General features: G+C 43.4%; 1 protein-coding gene across 6 annotated transcripts in view; it reads right to left on the bottom strand.

Annotated features, from left to right (window-relative positions):
• Window positions 1-332: 332 nt before the first annotated feature.
• Window positions 333-25,480, bottom strand: part of FANCG (FA complementation group G) — a 144,396-nt gene continuing 119,248 nt past the window's right edge. For 4 of the 6 annotated variants that reach the window (XM_033936313.1, XM_033936344.1, XM_033936352.1 and 1 more), the window contains 3 exons: window positions 20,702-20,866; window positions 16,723-16,849; window positions 333-2,479 (listed from right to left, as the gene is read on the bottom strand). In XM_033936313.1, the coding sequence (XP_033792204.1) occupies window positions 2,368-2,479; window positions 16,723-16,849; window positions 20,702-20,866 (404 nt within the window). In that variant the 3' untranslated portion in view covers window positions 333-2,367. The remainder of the gene's footprint in view (window positions 2,480-16,722; window positions 16,850-20,701; window positions 20,867-25,480) is intronic. The other 2 variants (XM_033936323.1, XM_033936332.1) reach the window with 2 other exon arrangements.

Below are 25,480 nucleotides of genomic sequence, written 5' to 3'. Positions count from 1 at the left end.
TGGCCTAAAGACCTGTATGTATGTAGGTATAAGAAAAAAGGCAAGGCTCTGCCATAAATCAAATTCAAAACCAACAAGCAGATCAGTCCAAATAAAAGAAGTCAATCAGTCTGATTAACTTGTTTTTGCCTTTGAGAAAAAACTGCTGCCATTTTGAACAAGGAGTTTTGATTTGCTGTAGGGGCTTATTCCTTTCCCCTACAGCCATTACTCCTGATGCAGCCTGTGGGCGAAACGTGGCCACGCCGGCTCACTGATACTAATAAATCAGACTTCTTGTGATTTGGACTGCTCTGTTTGTTGGTTTTGTGTATGTAGGTATATGCATAGTCTATACCTATATACAGCTGATTCAGGCATAGCTTCTTCTTTTTTTTTTTTTTTTAACTGAAATGTATACCTCACAACATAGATGGCCAATATCTCCCACTGTATCAACTGGACTTGGTTCGCCTTTGTTCTCAGGGGATCAGTTGTGACAGCAAGACCTCATGCATCATTTCATAAACTGGGTACAAGATATATCAATACCCAAACGGAGGAAGAACATCTGGAAAATTACTAGATTAAGAGATGTACACATCATTGCAGAAAGAGAAAGGATGCATTATCATACCGTATAGCCAGTATGCTGAAAAAACTGCACACCTCTCTGTTACTTCTCCCAGCAGATGTTTTCCTCCATCTCTGAAATCCTGCTACACCTACCTCTCTCAACTCCCCTAGGCTTGTCCCGCTTTCTCTTTTGCTTCTCAACCTTTTGCACACATCTCTCCTGCTCTTCTTCACCCAGGGTAAGCATCCCACCGTTACCATAAACAGCCCCTGCTTTCACTTTAATTACAACTCCTATTTTTCTGTCCAAATCCTACCGATATTAGGCATTACATTTTTTGTTCTGGATATACCATATGCTCTCTAATTACCCGGGCTATTATTAGAAAACGCTGGGTTTTCTGACGTCTAGGGTGGTCTCTTAATGGAGGCATCGTTTCTCTCCTCCCTGTGGTAACTGGCATTGCTCTCCTCCACCCCTCTCCTGTGATCATCAGACATCTCTTCTTACCTCATTTCAAGGGCCTTGAGCTTCTGTACCTGCCTAAGGTCTTCAGCATGCACAGAGGCTCAAAGGCCTACACCAGCCCTACAATATAATCTTGAGAAGAGGTAAGAAAGATGCGGTTGTTGCAGGGAGGGTGGAGAGAGAAGGGGAGCAATGCCGAGGGGGGAATGGTTGATTATTGGGGGAATTCTGATTTCATCTGAAGACCACATTTTCCAGTGATTTGGGGTTCTTAAGCAGGGGGAGGGGTTGGGTGATTATTGGAAATAGGCATTTATTAGAGACAATATAGTATAAGACTTTGTCCTGGCTCTAAAGTACTGGTAAAAATAACTTTTAGTGCATTGTGTGTGTTATTCTGTTCCTTGCCTAGATTTGTGGATAGGTGGGTTATAATTAATTTTAAATAAAATTTTAATTGTATTGTTTTATTGTTTGTGCACTTGATGTAAGTTTGAAAATGAATAAAGAATTAAAAAAAAATAATAATAATTTTAAATAAATATAATGAATAAACTTACATTTACCACTATGAGTTGGTATATTTGTATGGACTCTTGCTCCACTCAACATTGCTTCCGACCGATTCCACAGTCCTGCTTCCCAAGTCTGAATTCCTTCCCTGGTTCACCCCCTTTCCTTTTGCATGGGTACCTGTCCCCCCATTATAAAGCCCACTCTCCCTTCCTTATTAGTAGCCAGATTCCCACTCTATTCTTATATGTTACAAAAAGGTAACAAAGTACAAATACCATTATTTGACATAAAATATACAGTTCTAGGCTACCCATTCAGGGGTTTGATTTTCCAAAGCTAGTCTCCAGTTCTTTACTGATAAAACAGTCCCCAGACATTTATAGATGAGAACCAGTGGATCTAGGATACAACGGCACAGATGCTAGGAGGCTAGTGTAGTTCTTCTTATTTCTGAATTTGGTGTGCACCTGGAACTTCTGATTTTAGGATCTAGCTTACCTTAGTACACAGCATCTCTTCCCAAGCTGGTCTCCAATATTACCTGGGAAACCCACCAGCCCTGCAAAAATACCTTGTGGCAACCACACTACTAGTTTGATATATATATATATATTTTTTTTTTTGCTTTTCCTCCTTTAGATTCCTCTATCTAGGTGAAAGTTAGGTATCACACAAACCCCAAGGATTAATTATAGTGACACATCTTGCCCAAGGAGATCAGAGTCTTTTGTGCACTCTTCTAACTGGCCTTGTACTAGATTCCTCCTCTTAGCAGGCCTACACATTTGGGAGGAGCTTGTGGATAGGAGAAGAGAGAAAGTTTAAAGCTATGGCATATCCTCGGTGACGGTTGAGATATAATCTTGTATTTTGCCAGTTAAAGCCTCATCTAGCAGACAACTCTCTTTCGACTGTGAAAGCAAGTACAAGGGGAGAGCTCTGGAAGACAAAAAAAAGCACTATTACTACAGATTTTATTTAAGAATATTACTATGAATGAGTACTGGTTGGGACATTCATATCACTTTAAATCTTTATAAACAATATGGTATCTCATTCCCTGCCTGTCATAGCCAGTGTTAGCACACTGTAAAATACATGCAATGGTAATTAGAGGGTCTTGGCTTTTATGACCCCACACTACCTATCTATAGTTACCAAGCACAGACTCTAAACATACTCACCCTCACCCCCCCCCCCCCCCAACTCTTACCAAGTGCCTTGATATGCATTTTGAAGTTCGTTTAGCACAAAACTATTTGCTTTGGGAGATATGGATTGAAGATACGCTTCCCAGATTGACCAAAAAGGTCTTTTGCCTTTTCAGATGATATTGCATCTCAAATGATTCCTACTCGTATATCATTGAAGCAAGCAGCTTATTCTACCAATGATATAAGGAAGGGGACTGATCCGGGAGCCAGTGTGGGACGTTCATTTAATTTCGTTTAATACAATTTCTAACCCACCTATCTTCATAGAATCTAAGTGGTTTACATCACATCCACACATCATAAATGTACAACTATAACAATATTTAGATAATAAAGATTACATGGAATAAAATACAAAAGTCATTTTACACAACTGTTATCTACACAAATGCCATCTTTTAAAAAAAACTGTATACTGAATGCCCTTCTGAAAGTAATAGCATCTCTCTCCTGTTCTACAAGAGATTCCCCACATATGGACTTGCAATAGTGTGCTCTCTGTTGCTTAATACGATCCACACACTATGCACATTGGGAAGAATAACCCAAATCACAGTTACTAGATGCTAGGATCCACCTTGGGGGTTAGCACCCAAGAAAAGGATCTAGGTGTCATTGTAGACAATTACATTACATTACATTAGTGATTTCTATTCCGCCATTACCTTGCGGTTCAAGGCGGATTACATTCAAACTAAAAACAAGAATTACATTCAAATTAAAAGGAATAGAATAAGCGATGACATAGAATTTTTTAAGGTAATAAACATTGGATAAAGAGTTACCAAAGGGAAGTGGAGGTCTTTAGGAGATACGAATATGGTGAAATTATGGGTTTTAGATAACATTTGATAGATAAAAGTGTTGTTAAGAGTAAGAGATTTTAAGAGTAGGTGTGGTTAGGACTGTTTCAGGGCTTTCTTGAAGAGTATAGTTTTTATTTCTTTTCTGAAAATCTTGTAGTCTGGGGTGGTTAACAGTAGGTTGGAGATTTGGTTATCCAGTTTTGCAGCTCGAGTGGCTAGGAGGCCGTCGTATTGTTTTGACCGTTTTACTTCCTTGATCGGGGGAGGTGTGAAAGGGGAGTGCGTTTTTCTATGTCTGGTTGAGGTTGCTTGGATGAGGCGATTGTTTAGGTAGGCTGGGCTGTTTCCATTTAGGGTTTTGAATATCATGCAGTAGAATTTAAATAATATTCTTTCTTGGATTGGTAGCCAGTGTGTGTTGATGTAGGCCTCTGTGATATGATCATGTTTCCTCAGTGAGTAGATGAGTCTCAGAGCAGTATTTTGGATTGTCTGTAGTTGCTTGGTCATCGTGGCAGGGCAGGGGAGGTAGAGGATGTTGCAGTAGTCTAGCAATCCTAGGATTAGGGATTGCACTATGAGCTGGAATTGTGTTCTTTCAAAGAATTTCCGGACTTGTCTCAGGTTTCTCATTATTGCAAAGGATTTCTGTATGGTTTTATTTATTTGCAGTTGCATAGTACAGCATCTGTCTATTGTCACTCCTAGTAGTTTTGTGGTGGTTTGGATTGGATAGTTGATTGAGTTAAGTTCTAAATTGGTTATAGTTGGGACTTTGTCATTTTCGAGGAGGATGAATTTAGTTTTATCTGGGTTGAGTTTCAGTTTGTGTTCTTTCATCCAGGTCGTTAACTGTTTCTATTGTTCGGTGTATTATGTTTGTCATGGTGGTCTTTGGCTGATCATATGGTATGAGGATGGTGAAGTCATCCGCATAACTATAGGTGGTAATGCCTAGGTTATCCAGGTATGCCCCGAGAGAGGCAGTGTATAGGTTGAAGAGAGTAGGGGATAGTGGGGAATGGGATCCCTGTGGTACGCCGCAAGGGTTTGACCAAGGATCTGATTTTTCTTTGTTTGATTTTACTCTGTAGGTTCTGGATTTTAGGAAGCCTTCAAACCAAAAATATACTGTATCTGAGATACCTATTGCATCCAAACCTTCTGCCCAATGTGTGGCGACAATCAAAAAAGCAAACAGGATGCTGGGAATTATTAAAAAAGGGATAGTTAACAAGACTAAGAATGTTATAAAACCCTGTATCGCTCCATAGTGAAACCTCACCAGGAGTATTGCATTCAGTTCTGGTCTCCTTATCTCAAGAAAGATACTGCATTCAGTTCTGGTCTCCTTATCTCAAGAAAGATATAGTGGCGCTAGAAAAAAGTTCAAAGAAGAGCGACCAAGATGATAAAGGGGAAGGGACTCCTCTCGTATGAGGAAAGACTAAAAAGGTTAGGGCTCCTCAGCTTGGGAAAGAGACAGGTGTGAGGAGATATAATTAAAGTCTACAAAATCCTGAGTGGAGTAGAACGGGTGCAAGTGGATCGATTTTTCACTCCGTCAAAAATTACAAAGACTAGGGGATACTCGATGAAGTTACAGGGAAATACTTTTAAAACCAATAGGAGGAAATTTTTTTCACTCAGAGAATAGTTAAGCTCTGGAACGCATTGCCAGAGGATGTGGTAAGAGCAGAGAGCGTAGCTGGTTTTAAGAAAGGTTTGGACAAGTTCCTGGAGGAAAAGTCCATAGTCTGTTATTGAGAAAGACATGGGGGAAGCCACTGCTTGCCCTGGATCAGTAGCATGAAATGTTGCTACTCTTTGGGTTTTGGCCAGGTACTAGTGACCTGGATTGGCCACCATGAGAACAGGCTAGTTGGCTTGATGGACCTTTGATCTGACCCAGTATGGCTATTCTTATGTTCTTAACAAGAGAATGCATACTAGCTTGTTTTGCTTTGAATGCAAAAGGGCTCAGAGTACTCCAGTTCTGCCTTAAACAAAGAACAAAAGACTTTGAAAACAATGCATAAATATTTAAATTATATACAAACTTGATAAGTACTGTAAGCAGCGAAGTTCTACTAAGACTGGAGTGATATAGCATTATCCTTTTGTTTTGGTCCAGCAATAAGGGCTGCAATGGGGTTACAGATGCACAACCATATGTAATTTAAAAAAAAAGGTATTAGCAACTTGTGATCCAAGGCCTAAATTCACTAAAGATAGTGGAATCAATCACTGTTGGCCGATTTTAAAACAGCGATTGCTTCACTATCACTTAAAACATTGTGAGCCCGTGGTTTTAAAGGGCAGGAGAGTCGGTAAGGAAGTGAAGCGACAGGTCCTCAGCAATAGCTTCACTTTGGATCGGTAAGCCCAATCGGTGTTCCTTCTTCTGTTTAGTGAATCACTTGCCTTCTTACTTATGCATGCAATTTCCCCTCATTTGCATGGGCCAGGGGTAAGCAATTCCGGTCCTTGAGAGCCAGAGCCAGGTCAGGTTTTCAGGATATCCACAATGAATATGTTTGAGATGGATTTGCATGCACTGCCTCCTTGAGATGCAAATCTATCTCATGTATATTTATTGTGGATATTGTGAAAACCTGACCTGGCTCCGGCTCTTGAGGACTGGAATTGCCTACCCCTGGCATAGGTGGATCGGATCGGGTTAGAAATTGATCAGCCACAAGGTTAGTGAATCGGGTCAGGGAACGATCGCAAACTGGTCAGGACACGATTGGTGCATTTAGTGAATCTGGCCTAAGACAATACCTAAATAATGTACATCATTGTGAACCGGTATCAGGTGATCAGTGACTAATAGTCTGATCTCTTAAATTCTGTATCATCAGAGTCTCAGGTTTGTCTTTTTTTCAGCATTAAATGCTAGGCTATTCTCAGCATACCAGACTAAAATTCTATGAACATTAACAACTATGTTTAGAAAATGTATAACCACCTCCACTGAAAACAGAACAAGTACTGTACTGTCTCAGAACAAATACTGTATTGTCTACCTAAAATCAAATTCTGGAGTTCATTTCATGCAACACTTTACAGAGCAGAGTGATGTATGAATTAAGAGAGTGTTGTGGAGAATGCCAGTCCCTGCAGAACTCCTCAGTCTGATACAATTTGATATATCATTCCTAATCCTCATCTGATAAATAGGAAGAAAACCCTTTAAAAAGCTATTCTACCAATTTCAAGGTTAGCTTATTTTTCCAACAAAATATCTGTGCCAAACAGCCATTGTGTGCACAAAAATAAGCAGATAAGCCATGCGTTTCCTCTCCAGGCCTTTCACATCAGAGTCTAATATTGTACAGCTTCAAATTTGTATGATAATAAGTTCAATAAAAAATCATAACTATTCAAGGTTTGTGCGGATGGGATCAGAAGGTATGCGGGGATGGGGACAAATTTTTTTCCTCATGACATTCTTTATGTAAAGACTCAATATTTCCCTTGCCAAATGTTATATCTGCTTTCCACCATATTGCATGTCCTATCCTCTTTCCAAGAATGCTTGGGACAAGTATATTGGATCTCTAAGGGAGAGGAAGAGATGGTAGGTGGTCTGGATAAACAGACTAGATAGAAAAATTAAGGTAGATAAATATCACATGGCCTTATCTTTCATTTCATCTGGGCTGGCAGACGGCCAAGGGTGAGTAGGAAAGTCTTGCGCATGGGGAGAGGGGATGGGGGGTTGGGGGACCCGGATGTGGTGAAATATTATCAGGCTGCTCAGCTGCGCGCCCTTTTAGAATGGCAGACGCAGACACCGAAACTGTGGGTGGAAATTGAGCAACGGTTAAGTGAGGGGGTACCTTTGTTACATCGGCCATGGGTGCCTGGTAGGGCGAGCCTGACGGGGGGGTGTCCTCGGTGGTGACTTCCTTGAGGGTATGGAATCAGACCAGGGCTTGTTTGCTGGGGAGTAAGAGACATTCCTGGTATACTCCGTTGAGATATAATCCTGGCTTTCCACCGGGAGGGGATGGGGGAGTGTTTGCGGATTGGGAGTCACGGGGCTTAGTTTGTGTGGGGCAACTGTGGGACCCGGTTTTGGGGGGGGTTAGACCCTTTGCGGAACTCAGGGGCAAGTATGGGCTTGGGATAAGGGATTTGTTCCCCTACCTGCAGGTCCTTCATTATATTATGTCTTCGGGTCTTTTGGGAGACTTGAGGGGTGGTAAGACGCCCTTTGAGCTATTACTGGGCCCAGTGCTTCGGAAGGGAGCTCTCTCCGCTATATATAGGTGCCTTAATGGTCAGGGGGCTTCCCTTCCGTATATGACGGCCTGGGAGGATGATTGTGGTTCTGCTATCTCCTGGGACACTTGGAGCGACATATGGTCGGAGATCTCCTCGGCGGGTATAGCCGCTTTGTTGATTGAAAACGGATATAAGGTACTTTTCCGTTGGTATTATACCCCTCAAACTGTGGCTCGCTGGCAGGGGGGTACGAGCGCGCTTTGCTGGAGGGGCTGCGGGGAGGTTGGTACCTATTTGCATATGTGGTGGCAGTGTGGGCGGGTGTGTGGATTCTGGACTGAGGTCTTTGCTCGGGTGTCCAGATCCTGGATGTCCAGATTCCGGCCGATTGGCGACACGCCTTATTGTTTTGGCATCGTTGGACCTGGCTCGGGGGGACTCTTTGTTCTGTAAATTGGCCTTTACTGCTGCTCGATTGGCCATTGCCTCTCGGTGGAATCAGGTGCCTCCTCCCACGTGGGCCTTGGTGGAACAACGTCTGCTCTCTTGGCAGAATCTGTATCACTTAACGGCTTTGAGGCATGGTAAACTGCATGGCTATGCCCATGTGTGGCATCAATTTCGGGCTTCTGTGGGGGTTTGTGGTAGGGGTGGTCGAGGGCTATGAGCTGGTCATGGAGTTGTACTGGGTGGGTGAAGCCGGGGGGGATCTCATATATCTATTTATTCCCAATTGGTGGTTTATGTTTAGTATAGACTGTTCTCAACCTTATTGAAAGCTGTGGGTATTGTGGTTTGTCCCTGGGGGGTGGGTGGGGGGGTATTGGTTGTGTATGGGTGGGGATTATAGAGTGTTATTCTTAGTTGGTAGGACTTGCACATGTCTATATAGTTGATTGTATTGCTGTGCGTTGTCTTGGACTGTGATATTTTGCTCTTTGTATTTTTGTTCTTGTATCTCATGTGCAATTGCTATGTATTGTTTCGAGTGTTTTCTCAATAAAAGTTTTTCAATTGAAAAAAATATCATATGGCCTATGTTTCTATAGCTTTTCAGAAGCATAAAAAAAATTCTACATTTTTAAAATTTTGCTTCTTTCATTTGTGAAACTTTTTCACAAGTAAAATTGGTAAAATTATATCTTATTTAATTTTGGAGTTTTGATCACAGCTTTTTTTTTTTTATAACTATAATTAAAATTCTTTATTTAGAGAGCTAGATAGCCTTACTTTGTTTTTGCTCTTGGTGAAAAGAAATTTGAGTTGTCCAGGCCTGTGCATTCACGCCTATCATCTTTTATTTAATTCTCTAAAAACAATTCTCTTAAGCTGTTCCCCCTGTTTTATGATTTTAGTTTTTTATGGTTATCCAATAAAGACTTGGCATCCTACACATCATCACTGCAGTTTTCGTCTTTGGTTTTGTTCCAAAACCTATATTACAACATAGTTCCTATTATTTTATCCTTATTTGTTCTCTTTCCTATATCAAATTGTGGTTCTTCACCGATTTACCTATGAACTGTAAGTCTGTCCATCCCTATACTGCATGTCTCCCTATTTTTATTTTTTTAATTCATCGCTTTGTAATCTTTGAAAAAAGCGATTTTATCAAATATGAAATAAACTTGAAACTTCATATCCATTCTCCATATGAGAGGGCAAATCCACTACTTAAGGAACTGCACTGGCTACCATTCAAAAGCAGGGTTCAGTTCAAAATTGCATGTATGGTCCATAAAGCACAGTTACTTACCGTAACAGTTGTTATCCAGTGATAGCAGGCAGATATTCTCAACAGGTGGGTGACGTCACCGACGGAGCCCCGCAGCGGACAGCCTCGCAAGCAGACTTGCTTGAAGATCTTTGTAAGAGCTTACGAGTGCTGCACTGCGCATGCGCGAGTGCCTTCCCGCCCGAAGCAGGGCGCGCGTCTCCTGTGAAGAACCTCATTTCAGATACCTAGCTAAGAAGCCAACCAGGGGAGGAGGGTGGGTTGTGAGAATATCTGCCTGCTGTCCCTGGATAACAACTGTTACGGTAAGTAACTGTGCTTTATCACAGGACAAGCAGGCAGCATATTCTCAACAGGTGGGTGACCTCCAAGCTAAGCATAAAGGGATGGAGGGAGAGCTGGCAAGTTAAGAAAATAGATTTTGTAAAACAGACTGGCCAAAATAGCCATCCCTTCTGGAGAAAGTATCCAGACAGTAATGAGAGCTGAAAGTATGAACCGAGGACCAAGAGGCAGCCTTGCAGATTTCCTCAATAGGAGTTGATCTGAGGAAAGCTACAGACGCCGCCATTGCTCTAACTCTGTGGCTCTTGACTCGACCCTGCTGAGGGAGACCAGCCTGAGCATAGCAGAAAGAGATGCAAGCAGCCATCCAGTTGGAAATGGTTCACTTCGAGACAGGATGCCCCAACTTATTTGGATCAAAGGAGATGAAAAGTTGTGGGGCTGTTCTGTGAGGTTGAGTGAGTTGCAAGTAGAAAGCCAAGGCACGCTTACAGTCCAAAGTATGGAGTGCCACTTCTCCAGGATGAGAATGAGGCTTTGGAAAAAATACTGGAAGAACAATAGATTGATTGATGTGAAATTCCGAAACAACTTTAGGCAAGAATTTTGGATGAGTACGGAGGACCACTTTGTCATGGTGGAAAACTATGAAAGGTGGATCCGCAACCAAGGCTTGTAACACACTGACTCTTTGAGCAGACGTGAGGGCAAATCAGAAAATCTACTTTCCAAGTAAGGTACTTGAGATGAGCCTTATCAATTGGTTCAAATGGAGGCTTCATCAATTGAGCCAGGACAACATTGAGATCCCAGACCACTGGAGGTGGTTTGAGCGATGGATGAACATTAAAAAGTCCTTTCATAAAGCGGGAAACTAAAGGGTGTGCAGACAGAGGTTTCCCATCAAGAGGCTGATGGAAAGCAGCAATCCCACTGAGATGGACTCTTGATAGATGTAGACTGGAGGCCAGAATGTGTTAAGTGAAGTAAATAATCCAAAACAGAAGCCAAAGGGGTAGACATTGGCTCCAATTGGCGAGTAGAACACCAAGTAGAAAATCTAGTCCATTTCTGACCATCACACTGCCTCGTGGACGGCTTTCTGGAAGCCACCAAAATGTCCTGTACAGATTGAGTAAACTGCAGAGAGTCAGTTAGGTTGAAAGGTACCAAGCTGTTAAGTGTAGAGACTGCAGATTGGGATGAAGTAAGGATCCTTGACTCTGAGTAAGCAGAGAGAGAAAAACTGGTAGAAGCAGAGGCTCCCTGGTGCTGAGTTGAAGTAGAAGGGAATACCACAGTTGTCTGGGCCACCGAGGAGCTATCAGAATCATGGTGGCAGGTTGCGACTTGAGCTTGACAAGAGTCTTGAGAATCAGAGGGAATGGAGGGAAGGCATAGAGAAACTGACTCGTCCAGTCCAGGAGGAAAGCATCTGCCTCGAGACGCTGTGGAGAGTATATCTGGGAGCAGAACTGAGGAAGCTTGTTGTTGAGGGGAGATGCAAAGAGGTCTATCTGAGGGGTCCCCCACTGAGCAAACACCTGACGGAGAGGCGAGGAATTGAGTGTCCATTCGTGAGGTTGCAGAAGATGACTCAATTTGTCCGCCAGGCAATTTGCTGACCTTGAATGTATACAGCTCTGAGAAAGATGTTTTGATGGATTGCCCAATCCCACAGCTTCAGAGCTTCTTGACAAAGGGAGTGAGACCCCATACCTCCCTGTTTGTTGACATAGTACATGGCGATTTGGTTGTCCATCCGGACAAGGACTACGTTGTCGTGAAGAAGGTGTTGAAAAGCTTAAGAGCACTGAAAATCGCTCTGAGTTCCAACAGATTGATGTGACAAAGACGGTCTGCGGGATACCAATGGCCTTGGGTACGGAGACCGTCTAGATGGGCTTCCCATGCGTAGGTTGACGAGTCTGTTGTGAGGACCTTCTGATGAGGGAGAATGTGGAACAGCAAACCTCTTGAAAGATTGGAAGAGAGCATCCACCAGTGGAGAGACTACCTCAACAAAGGAGTTACTGTAATTTGTTGAGAAAGTGGGTCGGTAGCTTGTTGCCACTGAGATGTCAGGGTCCACTGAGGCATGCGAAGGTGAACTCTGGCAAAAGGAGTCACATGAACTGTAGAAGCCATATGACCAAGTAGAATCATCATTTGTCTCACTGAAATTGATGCGAGATGAGACACTTGATGGCAAAGGCAAATGAGGGCATCCTGACGTGGTTGAGGCAGGAACGCTCTGAGCTGGACAGTGTCCAGAGTTGCCCCGATGAACTGAAGAGACTGAGAAGGGTTCAACTGGGATTTTGGAAAGTTGATTTCGAACCCCTGACATTGGAGGAACATAATAGTCTGTCGGGTCGCTGCAATAACCCCTTGTTGAGAGGGGGCTTTGATAAGCCAGTCATCCAGATATGGAAACACTTGAAGACCCTGGGTACGGAAAGCTGCAGCCACCACCACCAGACACTTTGTGAAGACTCTGGAGGATGAGGCAAGTCCAAAAGGAAGAACTCTGTATTTTCTAGATGAAGATTCCCCACCTGAAATCTTAAATATTTGCGAGAGGCTGGATGAGTGTAAGCCTCTTTGAGATCCAGAGAGCATAGCCAATCTCCCTGATTCATCAGGGAATACAGAGTTAGTAAAGAAAGCATCCAAAACTTCTCTTTGACTACAAATTTGTTGAGGACTCTGAGATCCAGAATGGGTCGCAAATCCCCCGTCTTCTTTGGAACTAGAAAATAACAGGAATAAAAGCCCATGTCCCGTTGGTTCAAGGGAACCTCCTCGACAGCTTGAAGGCGAAGAAGAGCCTGAGCTTCCTGAAGAAGAAGGGGAAGTTGCTACGAATTTGAAAGACACTCTCTTGGAGGGCGATCTGGAGGCACTTGAAGAAAGTGAAGTGAGTATCCCTCCCGAAGGATGGTGAGAACCCAGAGATCTGAGGTGATCATCTCCCACTGGTGATAAAATGGTGAAGATGACCTCCTATGGGAAGAAGAGAAGTCTGATGGAGGGAAGTTGGTATGCTCAGACTGGGAATGTCAAAAAGACTGAGCTGGTTTAGCCACAGCAGGAATCTGAGCTTTCTGCTGCTGTTGTTGCTGTGGCGGTCGTCTAGGCGGAGGCCTGGAGAAAGCTGGTGTCGTTTTTTGAGGATAACGACGTGGTGGTTGCTTGTATGGCCGAGCAGGAGGAGTCTTAGGCTTCGGCCGAATCAAGGAAGCAAAAGAGCGCTCATGTTCAGAGAGGTGCTTTGTAGCAGCTTCAATGGAATCATCAAAAATTTAATTTCCCTGGCAAGGCAAGTTCGTTAGACGGTCCTGCAAATTGGGATCCATATCAACAATGCGGAGCCAAGCGAAGCGACTCATGGCTACTGCAAAAGCAGAAACTCTGGAAGAGAGCTCAAAGGCATCGTATGTGGCTTGCAACATGAAGAATCGAAGTTGAGACAGAGTTTGAATAATCTGTTTGAATTCTGGAAGACACTATTCCTCAAGAGCCGGATAAAACTTAAGGCATTATTTTGAGGAAGTGATTAAAATAAGCAGTGAAAGTGTAATTGTAATTGAGAATTTTGTTAGCCATCATGGAATTCTGATATAGCCTACAGCCAAACTTGTCCATGGTATGACCCTCCCTGCCTGGAGGGACCACAGCGTAGAGCTTAGATGGTTGAGCTTTCTTTAATGAAGATTCCACAACCAAAGACTGGTGAGACAATTGAGATTTCTCAAATCCCTTACAAGGTACGGTGCAATACCTGGATTCCAGCTTAGATGGAATGGCTGTAATGGAATAAGGAATTTCCATATTCCTGAAGAAAGTTTGCTTTAAAACCGGAGTCATAGGAAGCCTCAAGGTCTCCTTGGGTGGATGAGGCAACTCCATGTCGGCCAAGTACTCAGGAGTGTACTTGAAATCAGAGTGGAGATCTAGCTGAAGAGCTTTCCCCATGTCAAAGACAAATCTCGCAAATGAGGCAGACTTCGAGGTAGATGGTTCCTCAGGAGAAAGAGAGCAAGACTTAGGAGCCACCGAATAGGAAGGAGAAGCCTCTCTGGAATATTGAGAAGGAGGCTCAGACTCCAGGCGCATAGTCACTGAAGAAGCTCCACTACCTGTGACAGAGTCAAAGAATGTTTGCGCTTCAGAAGCCTTGATGGTGAAGTCCCCGGGGTCCGAGGAACAGAGTGGGTCGAGGCTGGAGGAGAAGGCTCCCTTGTAAGCGGTCAAGATGGAGTAGTCTTCGACCTGGATGGACTTCGAGGAGAAAAAGCCGATGTGAGAGCTTTGCGAGACCTATGTTTAGATTCGAAGAAGTCTTGACAGCCTTAGATAAACGAGGCATAGAAGACTCAATATCCGGAGAAGGAGAGGTCTTCTGCTTGAGAAAAAATTCCTGACTGCGTTTGGATGTAAGATACCTCAAATGCCTCGAGCGATGCCTCGATCGAGGTTCAGGAGACTGTGTACCAGGATGAGGCGAAGAGTCGCTGGATGATAAGCGACGAGACTTCCGAGGCTTGCCTCGAGGTGCTTCAACAGGATGCTCAGGCTGAGGCTGAGGCTGGCTCGTAGGAAGCAGGGTCGAGGCCGGGAGGAGCTGAGCCATGACCGAGGAAATCTGAGTGGTCAGAATGGCTTTCAACATGTCCTCGAACATAGGCACCGGGACAAAGGGATCAGGTCTCGAAGGTGCAGCAGTGCATTCCAAAGAGGGAGACCTTGAGGATGAGTATTCCCTATGTTTGGAGGCACGCTTAGCTGGAGGTCTCGAAGAGGCTGGCAGGACCGTAGGCACGGCCTGGGATGCCTGAGATTCTGGAGGCTTCTTAGGAAAGGTACCTGAAGGAGAAACAGGAGATTTACCCACAGATGAAGACTTAGAAGAGATTGCAGGCGAGGCCTTCGAGACTGAAGGTGTCGAGGCCTTGGTCGAGGCAGCCACGGGTGTCGGGGTCGAGGTCTTGGAAGTCGAGGCCGTCCTCGAAGCCGAGGTCGAGACCCTCTCAGCAGACTACTCCATAGTGCCAAATAGTTGAAGAAGCTTGGCAGGGCGTCTGCAAAGGGCTCGAGGTTGAAGGGCAGTACAGCGCGAACAAGCGTTGGGGCAATGTTTAGGACCCAGGCAAACAATATACTGACGATGAGGATTGGTGATTGAAATAGCCCTGCCACACTGGCTACACTTTTTGAACCCGGTAAGAGGCCAGGACATAGAAAAAAAGAAGGCCGACGAATGAACGAGGTTCAGCGGCCAGGCCTAGGCCAAAAGGCCGCTGGCCGAAAAAGAAACAATAAAAGTTTTTTGGTTTTTTTAAAAAAATTAAAATAAAGATAAGGAATACGCGAGCACAGCAACTAGAAAAAAATAACAAAGCCGCAGTGCGAGAAGGCAACGAAGGGCTGCAGAGCTGAAGTGAAGAGGACTTCTCGGCTCCACAGAAAACGTTGATCTGAGGTACCTCACAGGAGACGCGTGCCCTGACTCGGACGGGAAGGCACTCGCACATGCGCAGTGCAGTACTCGTAAGCTCTTACAAAGATCTTCAAGCAAGTCTGCTTGCGAGGCTGTCCGCTGCGGGGCTCCTTCGGTGACGTCGCCCACCTGTTGAGAATATGCTGCCTGCTTGTCCTGGGATAAAGACATATAAGGAGAAAACTCAGCTGGACTCACTGCTGCTATCCCGGTCTTACAGTCCTTCAATGAATCAAGGCCAATTCAACGCTGGAAGCTACCACTCTCCTCTGCACGCCAGGTCTGGAGAAAAGCTCTCTTCGAGACCACCTTTGAATTCCAAGGACCCGAAGTGTGGCACGAACTCCCAAGCAGCTTATGATGACTTAACATATCCTTCCAATTCAGGAAGGCACTGAAAACACATCTATTCTCTTCACTGCACTGACCTGTTATAACCTATTCATTGTGAATGTGGTCTAGACCTCTGTATCATTTCTAATATTATGTAAGCCGCAATGATTCCTAGTCGACATTTGTGGGATACAAGAATCAGTATGGTATGGTATAAGGGCAATGGAGGAATTCTGTGACTGGGTGCCTAGATGCCATATGCCCAGTGCTAGTTCTGTAATGGAACATGCCCACGTCTATGTCAATAGCAGCAATGGCTAAATGTGGCAATTTACCAGTCACAAATATTGGTCCCACCCAGGCCCTGTCCTTACGCCTCGCTTATATTTACACACTATGCGAGTTGTGCCTGTCTTTTACAGAATAGCACCCCGAGTGCTCAGCTAGTACTTACCTGCCTAAGTGCTAGGCTTGCATAAATTTAGGCACCATCTTATAGATGGAAGGGGATGAGACTAAGAACTAGAGAATGACACGGGGACAAATTCATTTTCCCATCCCAGCGAGTTCTTCTCCTGCCCCTGCCTCTTTCCTGCAAGCTCTGTCCTTATCTGCACAAGCTTCAAACAGTTTAAAATCATAAGAGCTTACAGGAATGGGACAGGGACAGCGACAAAACTCGCAGGGATGGGGAAATCGTCTCTGTGTCATTCTCTACTAAGAACTACTCTCACAAGATTGGGAGTTCCCATCTCTAGTCAGAAAAGACCCTTCCTCCTGTTTAGAAAGCTCCCAGCGTCTCAAATCGGAAAAATCCCTTAGTAGAACTTATTATTGAAAAAGAATTTGAACCATCAAGTGGTAGGGGGAACGTATAGTACTGGAATGAACAGAGCTAAGGAATTCTCGTGGTTACGTTCCCCTGACAAAAAAACCCCAATCAAACCAAAGTTATATCTTAACAAGAGGGAAACAAAGGAGCTGCTATTGTTGAACCTGCTGAGGACCATTATTTAATCCTTTAGTGTTTTACAAACATAATGTTATAAAGAATTCCAATCACTAAGACACACCTCCTCTCCTGTTGCGCAGCTGCTGGCGCCGATGCACTCTGAAATTTCTGCCAATACAATGCTGCCTCCTGCTTCCTGCCCAGCCTCCATAAAGCTTGCAGCAGATTCTGTGTGGCTTCTGATTGGCCTGCACATCAGAAACGAGTGAGAGAAGCTCAGCTTTATGGGTATGGGGAAGGAAAAGCAGGAGTGTACAGAGAAGAAGCAGGGAGACAAAAAGGAGCAACAGATCCACTCTTACTAAGGGCAGAGCAATTTTCAAAGCCGTTTACTCAGATAAAATGCCCAGTCTGAAAATATCCCTCTCTTATCCAGCTAGACACAAACATGCTTCCACAGGGCGTATGCCTTTAGCTGAGTTAAAAGACACTCCCAGGGTTATGTTTAGGTCAGAGGCCAAGGTACAGGGTATTTTAAAAAAAATATGCACAATACTTAACCTGTTTCCTCAGCTGTTCCAAAAAATCCAAACAGGTGCAGATTATGTGGCTGCTTTGCATATGCAGAGTGTGTGTGTGTCGACTACCAGCCCATGGCTGCATGCACAGTGATGTTTCAAGGCAGAGTACAGGAGTGATATTCCCCAGTGGCCCCCCATCCCTGACCCTGCTTAGCTTACAATAGAAAGAGAGGGCTTGCCCAGGGCAGCCAGGTCATAGGCACTTTACACAAGCTAATTTTCCCTTTGGAAGTGATCTATAAACAATGCACAAGCTCTAACTTAATATGCTAAATAATTTTTGGATCCAGTAGATATGGGATGGAAAGCTATAGGCCCCACTGTCACACATGACAGATCACATCACACCACAGTGCCCACCTACAAGTGGCGAGTAGCCATAAGCACAATCGATATAGGTTAAAACTCCTCCAGACAAAGCCATTGAAGTGGCTGTGGTTCTCCATGTAGCATCAGAATGGCCAAACGCATACCCAGAGAAACCAAAAAAACTCTGTGGAGTGACAATGTTCCTAAATGGACTTTATTTGAAAGTGTCAAAGTTCCAAAGGTACACTGAAATCATCCACATAAAATAAATTCATCCACATAAAAGCCTTAAAGGACCTAGTCCGCTAGGAATACAGGACCCAACACGGTCCGCGTTTCGACAAAAAGTCTTCTTCAGGGGTCCCTGGGGGCCTATAAAGGTGAGTACGTGAGAAACAATTGTGTGGCGAGCCAGAAGTGAGACACTGCTTGTATTTGCAATGGAAAGGACTAGGTCCTTTAAGGCTCTTATGTGGATGATTTACTTTAATGTGGATGAAATTGTTTTATGAGGATGATTTCAGTGTACCTTTGGAACTTGACACTTTCAAATAAAGTTCATTTAGGAACATCGTCACTCCACAGAATTTTTTTGGTTTTCTCTGGATTTTCTTCTTTGTGGATATTTTGGGGTCAATTCCTTTTGTTTTTTGAAGGATATAACTACCCAGACAAGTGCATTTCCATTGCAAATGCAAGCAGTGTCTCACTTCCGGCTCACCACACAATTGTTTCCCACGTACTCACCTTTATAGGACTCCCAGGGACCCCTGAAGAAGACTTTTTGTCGAAACGCGGACCGTGTTGGGTCCTGTATCTCTAGCGGGCTAGGTCGTTTAAGGCTTTTATGTGGATGATTTATTTTTATGTGGATGGAACTATTTTATGTGGATGATTTCAGTGTACCTTTGGAACTTTGACACTTTCAAATAAAGTTCATTTAGGAACATCGTCACTCCACAGAGTTTTTTTGGTTTTCTCTGGATTTTCTTCTTTGTGGATATTTCGGGGTCAATTCCTTTTGTTTTCAATAGCATACCCAAGCAACACTGAAAAAATCCTGTGCTCAGACGCGATCATCAATGCTATATGACATGTTGGGTCATGGATACACATCATTCCTCTCAAGGGTCACAGTAACAGGGCCAATCAGTAAAACCCAAGCAAGTAATTAGGTACCGGCAGGTTCTTAGCCAGTTACTCCATATCTACTATAACGCATGAATATTCATCGAGTAACCCAAATGTGTGTTACAAGACTCACCCAATTCTGGTCACTGAAAGCAACTCCTCAAGGCCATATCTAATATCTTCTGCTTGGATCCTGTTTACATCTGCATATGCAACCCGTCCACTGGCAAACAGTCACTCACTACTACTATATATCACTTATATAGCGCTAAAAGGCATACACAGCACTGTATATTTTGACATTTATAGATGGTCCTTGATCAGAAGAGCTTAAAATCTAACTTGAACAAAGAGCCAAATTTCATCAAATAATAATAAGCTATGACAGGAGTCGCCATACAACATATCACGCATAATTGGAAAAATTGGAGCAGGCTTAATTACAGTTTTTGGTGGAACTCATTGTGCCACACCTATAAGATGGAGAGAACAATAGCCATACAAAAAGGGAATTATAAAAAATTTAAAGAGATATGGGGGCCATTGACAAAATATTGTAATGAATAGATACCATTTTCCATTATAAGTACAATGCATGTGAAGGGATGAGAGGGGGGAATTCTGAATTTTATTAAATGATTGGATAAGTAAAAAAAAGAATATTGATTGCATATGTTATGGTAGGGATGGGAGGGAAGGGATTAAATTTTATGTATTATTGTTAAATATGACAGATATTCAAGTGATGTATTTAAATTTCAATTGTTAATTTATTGATACACTTGTAAGAAGTAAAAATGAATAAAGATTTAATTTAAAAAAAATCTAACTTGGACAGACAGACAATGCATATATGATTGGGGATGCAGAACCCAAGGTGAGAGGGGTTAGGAGTCATAAGCACTCTCAAAGAGGTGGGCTTTTAAACGAGCCTTGAACACTGCCAGAGACGGAGCCCACCATAGGGATTTGGGCAGCTTGTTCCAAGCATACGGTGCAACAAGGCAGAAGGGACGGAGCCTGGAGTTGGCAGCTGAAAAGAAGGACACAGATAGGAGGGACTTACCAGCTGAGCGGAGCTCATGGTGGGGGGGGATCATAGGGGGAGATAAGTGAAAAAATAACTACATTCTCCTTTGCCTCTGGATGAGTACTGATCCAAAAATGTATTCCTAATAGCTTTCTAAAGACATTGAAGCCTTGCCAAAAATTCAGCTCACCTATAGAAATGCACCTATAGACAAAATACTAGAACACAGAGTTAATAAACTGTAAAGATCCAAGCAGAAGATACTAGATCTGGCCCTGAGGAGTTGCCTTCAAGTACTAGAATTGGTCACGTCACATAAAAAACATTTGGGCTACTCAGTGAACTGTAAAGTTTATTAAAAGTTGGAACAGTGAACAACAAAAAAAATAAAGATTCAATTCTGCAAATAGGATTCATACAAACATCACTCTTCATAGCCAGTACATAGCCAAGTTCAGGATAACCTGTTCTCTCAGAGGTGTAAAAGCTTGGACAGGGTGTTAGCACACATCCGTTTCTTCCATATTCCCAGCCAAAAAGCAACAGTTCTAGCATATTTGGGGCTAGTTCTATATGAGCAGGACCAATCAGGGTACAAAGTCATAGCTTTCTGATGAATGACATTGCAGAACATGAAAATCCTACAGCTTCTGAGGATACTGGGAAAATATACCGTCCAAATCTATTCTGAATTACAGTTTTGCTAAGTGTCTGGCTAGCTTAAAGAAAAGCAGTTAGGCTGCCCCCTGCCAGTCAGTTCAATAATTGCAAAGGAAAAGCAGTCTTGGAGGAAAAACTCTGTTCTCCCACAGTGCACTCCTACTGTAGTTTGATGGGGTTTTGATAATAGCTATATCACTTAACATTCAAACTTGATTTTACACCCACATAAAACAGTAAGGTTACTATTATGTTACAAGAAATATATCCAACATATAACATTTGATCCAACTCAAAGTATTTTAAGTTAGCACCATCAGTAAACATCTACTTTATGTGGGTGGCAGTAAGGTTAACACATTTTATTCCATTTTCTCCCTTCACTGTACCTGGATTCACCTGCAGGCTAAGATGCAAATCCCTCAGGGCATCCTTGTCTTTCTCCAGCTGCAAAAACTGGCAACCTCTTCCCAGGAGAGCAAGTGATTTCATAGCCTGCAGCACCTGCTCCTGTCTGCAAAGATCCTCTTGTGCTATTTCATCGCCAGCCACACCTAGAAAACAGCCAGAGAGCACAGCTAAAATGAAAGATTAGGTGCTTCCCTTTGCTAATCTTCATGTAAATCCACACTCTATTCCTGGACAACTGGGTAATGCGACTATGGCCACCATATGGCTTGTAGGAAGCCTCAATCACACAATGTTCACCCCTCTTACCTCAGGACTACCTCCCAGGAATCCAGTTAGTGCAAAAGCAGACAGTGACACCTTTAGAGGACAAAGGCAAAGAGGGAGGGGTATGCCTTAATCTACTTCTTTGGGATAGCATTTTGTTGATATGCCAACCCCACCTGACTGGGGAGAGGGAGAGAGAAGGGGTATTGGTTTTATGCCCATTCTGGCAGATGTCTGACTTTGTTTTGAATTTTCTGTAAAACTCAATAAAAATAAAATAAAACCTGTCAGAAGTAATTGCTTCTTTTTATGGGGACAGGTAATTTTTATGGGGGGACTGAGGGGATTCCTCGCAGGGACAGAAGAGATTCTAGTGGGAACGGGTGGGGATGGGTGGAAGTCTGGTGGGCATGGATGGGGATGGGCGAGATTTCTGTCCCTGCACAACCCTCTAGTAGAGATACAAGGGGTGTTCAACAATTCATCTTCCTTAATAGGAAAGAAGAGTTTTCAAAAACTTTTTGTTTTATTATTCAATATTAGTCCCTTATAGCCATCACTTCATCACTTTTCCTGCAAGGACTTTAACCCCTTTGAAGAAAATTCTTCTGTTTGACCTTCAAACCAGGACATCACAGCTTCTCTGATATCTTCATCACTTGAAAACCGCTGTCCATGGAAAGATTTCTTCATAACTCGTAAAAGGAAATAATCCAAGGGAGCCAGGTCAGCATTGTAGGGTGGATGGTTCGGCTGCTGAAACCCATATTCTCAGATGGCAGCCTGCGATTGTTGTGACATGAGCACCGGCGCATTGTCGTGAAGAAGCAGCACACCGGCTGTGGGTTTTCCTCATCTTTTCTCCTTGACTGACTCCCACAAAGCAATCATTGTGTTGGCGTAGCTCTCCCTGGTTATGGTTGTCTTGTGTGGCATGAACTCCAGAAGCAAAAGTCCTTCATCATCCCAGAAGACAGGTGCAATGACTTTGCCTGCAGATTTTTCTGTCTTGAACTTTTTTTGGGTGGAGGATGACTTATGCTTCCACTGTATTGACTCCATTTTGGACTCATGAAGCATCTCCAAGTTCTCCTGACAGCACTGGAGCTTCATGGCCTTCTGACATGGGATCAGCATTCTTGGAACCCGTCTTGCATTAACCTTGGACATGCCCAACTTTTCATGAATTATTTTCCAAACTGTACCTGCTGATATGCCCATTTCTTCAGCTATTCGGGAAATTTTAATTAGTCTATGTGACAAAATTAAATCCTTGACCGTCTTGCACATTTCTGTGGAAGTTGCTTCCACAGGCAGTCCAGTGTGAGGGTCACCTTCAATGGACTCTCTACCCCACTTAAGCAGCTCCATAATTTTACATTTTAGGATGATGGGGAAGACTTACAATACACTCCATCTTACTATGTGTGATGTATTCATGAATCTCTTTGGGCTTTTTCCCTTCTTTTGTGAGAAGTTTATCACTGAACGGTGCTCCAGATCTAGCAGTTTATTACTTAATTCCCACAAGGCCTCTCCTGACACCTTATTTCTTTGAATGTTAGACAGACTTGTTTCAACACACTTACAACTTTCTTTCATGCTCAGGTAGATAAATTATTGAACACCCCTCGTACCAATGTAAACAACAATTTTAGCAATTCACTTCTTAGCAATGCAGTAAGAAGTGAGACTGGACCAAAAACTATGAAAGGTAGCTGGAATGCTCACAGTCTAAGCAACAAAATTCATGATCTGCAGGCCATGATATTAGAGGCAAGACTTAGATATTGTTGCTATCACAAAGATATGGTTCAGTGATTCCCATGAATGGGATGCCAACATACTGGGCTATAATCTTTTTAGGAAGGACAGGGATGGCCGAAAAGGTGAAGTAGCTCTCTATGTGAAGAACAATATCCATGCGACTGAAACGCAAGGGGCCTAGGGAAAGAAGGAAGTGATATGGTTAGCTTTGAAAAGAGAAGATGGAACTTCTATCTAACATGGGAGCTGTCTATAGACCTCCAACACAATTGGAGCAATTTGATAAACATCTGGTTGCAGATGTCAAGAAGTTGGGAAAAGAAAGGGGGAGGTGCTACTTCTGGGTGATTTCAACCTGCCGGATGTGGATTGGAAAGTTCCGTCTGTGGAATTGGAAAGAAAGAGAGAGATCATGGATGCCTTTCAAAATGCTTTTGTCAGGCAAATGGTGACAGAACCCATGAGGGAAGAAGCAATGCTGGATCTGGTGCTCACAATATAGCATGCACCTGGTAGTGCAATAGAAAAAATAAATAGTAGTAGTGTCCACATTGGTGCCCATCTGGGTGGCAGTGATCAAACAAAACTCAAAGTCCTGGACTTCAAATATGCAGACTTTAGCAAAATGAGGGAGTACCTGAAGAAAGAGCTGATAGGATGGGAGGATATAAGAGAAGTGGAAAAACCGTGATCCAAGCTGAAAGGAACAATAAAATTGGCCACACTGAGAAGTATACTATGAGCAATTACCAAAGTTCAAATTTTTATGGTTTCCATACAAAGGAGATGAGATCCTCTTCCCCTTTGTTTGTTCAAATAGACCAGTGGTTCCCAAACCTGTCCTGAAGGACCCCCAGGCCAGTCGAGTTTTCAAGATAGCCCTAATGCATATGAATGGAGCAGATCTGCATTCCTGGCATCTCCATTATATGCAAATCTCTGTCATGCATATTCATTAGGGCTATCTTGAAAACCCGACTGGCCTGGGGGTCCTCCAGGACAGGTTTGGGAACCACTGAGATAGACCATGGTAACTTGGTTGCCTGTAAAGATGAGACCTACCTGGTGGTGCAGATGGTTGTGGAATGTTTTGAGAGTGCACCCTATAGCTTGTAACTCAAGGAGATTGATATGGAGACCTTGTTATTGGCAAGATCATACCCCCTGAGTGTATACACTGTCCAAATGAGCTCCGCAGGCCAGCACTGAAGCATCTGTGGTCAGGAGTTTTTGATGCTGAGGAGGATGGAAAGGCAGACCCCGAATAAGAAGGTGTGGTACTGTGTTCTTTAAAGTAAATGTGAGGAGGGGGGATTCCTGTGTTCCCTGAATGTAAGTGCAGAGATTCAGCAGGCAGGCCTCTAATGCCATGGCAACAGCGAAGCTATCATGAACACTGTGTGGATTCCTCCCAGGGGCAGAGAGCTCTGGAAAGAGTCAAGAGGGGTTTTTTTTTCCTCCCTGATAAAGTGCAGAGAAAAGCACAGAGAGGCAGTTGGATTCAGAAGGGGAAGGGAGTAGGGAGAAACAATTTGTCTCTTTCTGGTTAATAGTTTATGCATGGCACCTGATTCAGAGCTGCAACTTCCAGGCACAGCTCAGTCACTATGGCCTGCAAATCCTTCTCATGGTCCATATAGTCACCACAGTAATCACTGCTTCTCTCTCAACCTACAAAATAGGCATAGCACTAGCCTGTGTTCTCAAGGAGGCTATTTCTTTTTTGTAAATGCCTAATAGATTCTGTTAAGCAAGCCACTTCATTCATCTGGGCAAAACCCCTGGCAGGTGGTTCAGGTATTTCTTTGCTCCTACCAAAGGCAGACTTACTGCCTCCTGCTCCTCTTCCTCTCTGACCTCTTTGAGTAACTGTAAAAACCCAAGAGGATTTTATTTCCTCTCATGGAGCCTCGAGTGCATGATCATTCTGTCAGCATGGGGAGTACCTCTTACTAGTTGTTCTATCATGGCAGAGTTTTTTCTTGAGGGTGCTAGGTCATTCTTTCTGCTTTCCTGAGCAGAGCTTCTAGCCTCCAGAGATAATCTGAAAGTTTTTCTCCCTCCTTTTGACATGTGCTTCTAAATCGAATATACAAGTCAGGCCCGCTTTCTGCAGTGCCAAATGTACTTTCTAATGCTTCTATGCACTCCTCAGCTAAGGCTTGGGGGTTTTCAGCTTTTACCATTTCTATTTCACACCTTTCTTGTGTTTATTTTCAAATCCCTGCCACTCTGACACAGTAACCAATGTGCTCCAAAGTGGCTAGAGTGGAGTGCAGCAAAATACACCAAATTTAAGATAAGCTCTTTGGGATAGGTCCCTGTTCGGGCACCATTTGTATAGCCCCTGGCTTCCTATGGCTAGTTATGTGGGATGACACAGGAGGACATTTCCAGACTAGCACAAAACATATTTCTTTTCAGATCCGCAATTCATCAAAATCCCTGAGGAAAAGTGCGTACAAGGGAAACCACAGGGAATGGGTTCTGTCAAGGTTTCCACAGCTGGCATTGTGCTTGTTGCAGGTTTCTGGGTCTCGCTGCGTCTTGTCAGGTAGAAACCGACATTTCAGCTATCATGCTGTAACTTTCTTCAGGGTATGATCTGAAGTCTGCAGTTTGACTTTGTAAATAGTGGGTTCACTGACCCGATTGGGAACAGGGCAGTCCACCAATTTGAATTTTGGCAGGAAAGTCAGTTGGTCAGAAATTTGAATTTTGTTGTG

The sequence above is a fragment of the Geotrypetes seraphini genome, chromosome 1 (genome assembly GCF_902459505.1).
Source record: "Geotrypetes seraphini chromosome 1, aGeoSer1.1, whole genome shotgun sequence".
Taxonomy (NCBI): Eukaryota; Metazoa; Chordata; class Amphibia; order Gymnophiona; family Dermophiidae; genus Geotrypetes; species Geotrypetes seraphini.
This window is presented reverse-complemented; position numbering and strand designations above follow the sequence as displayed.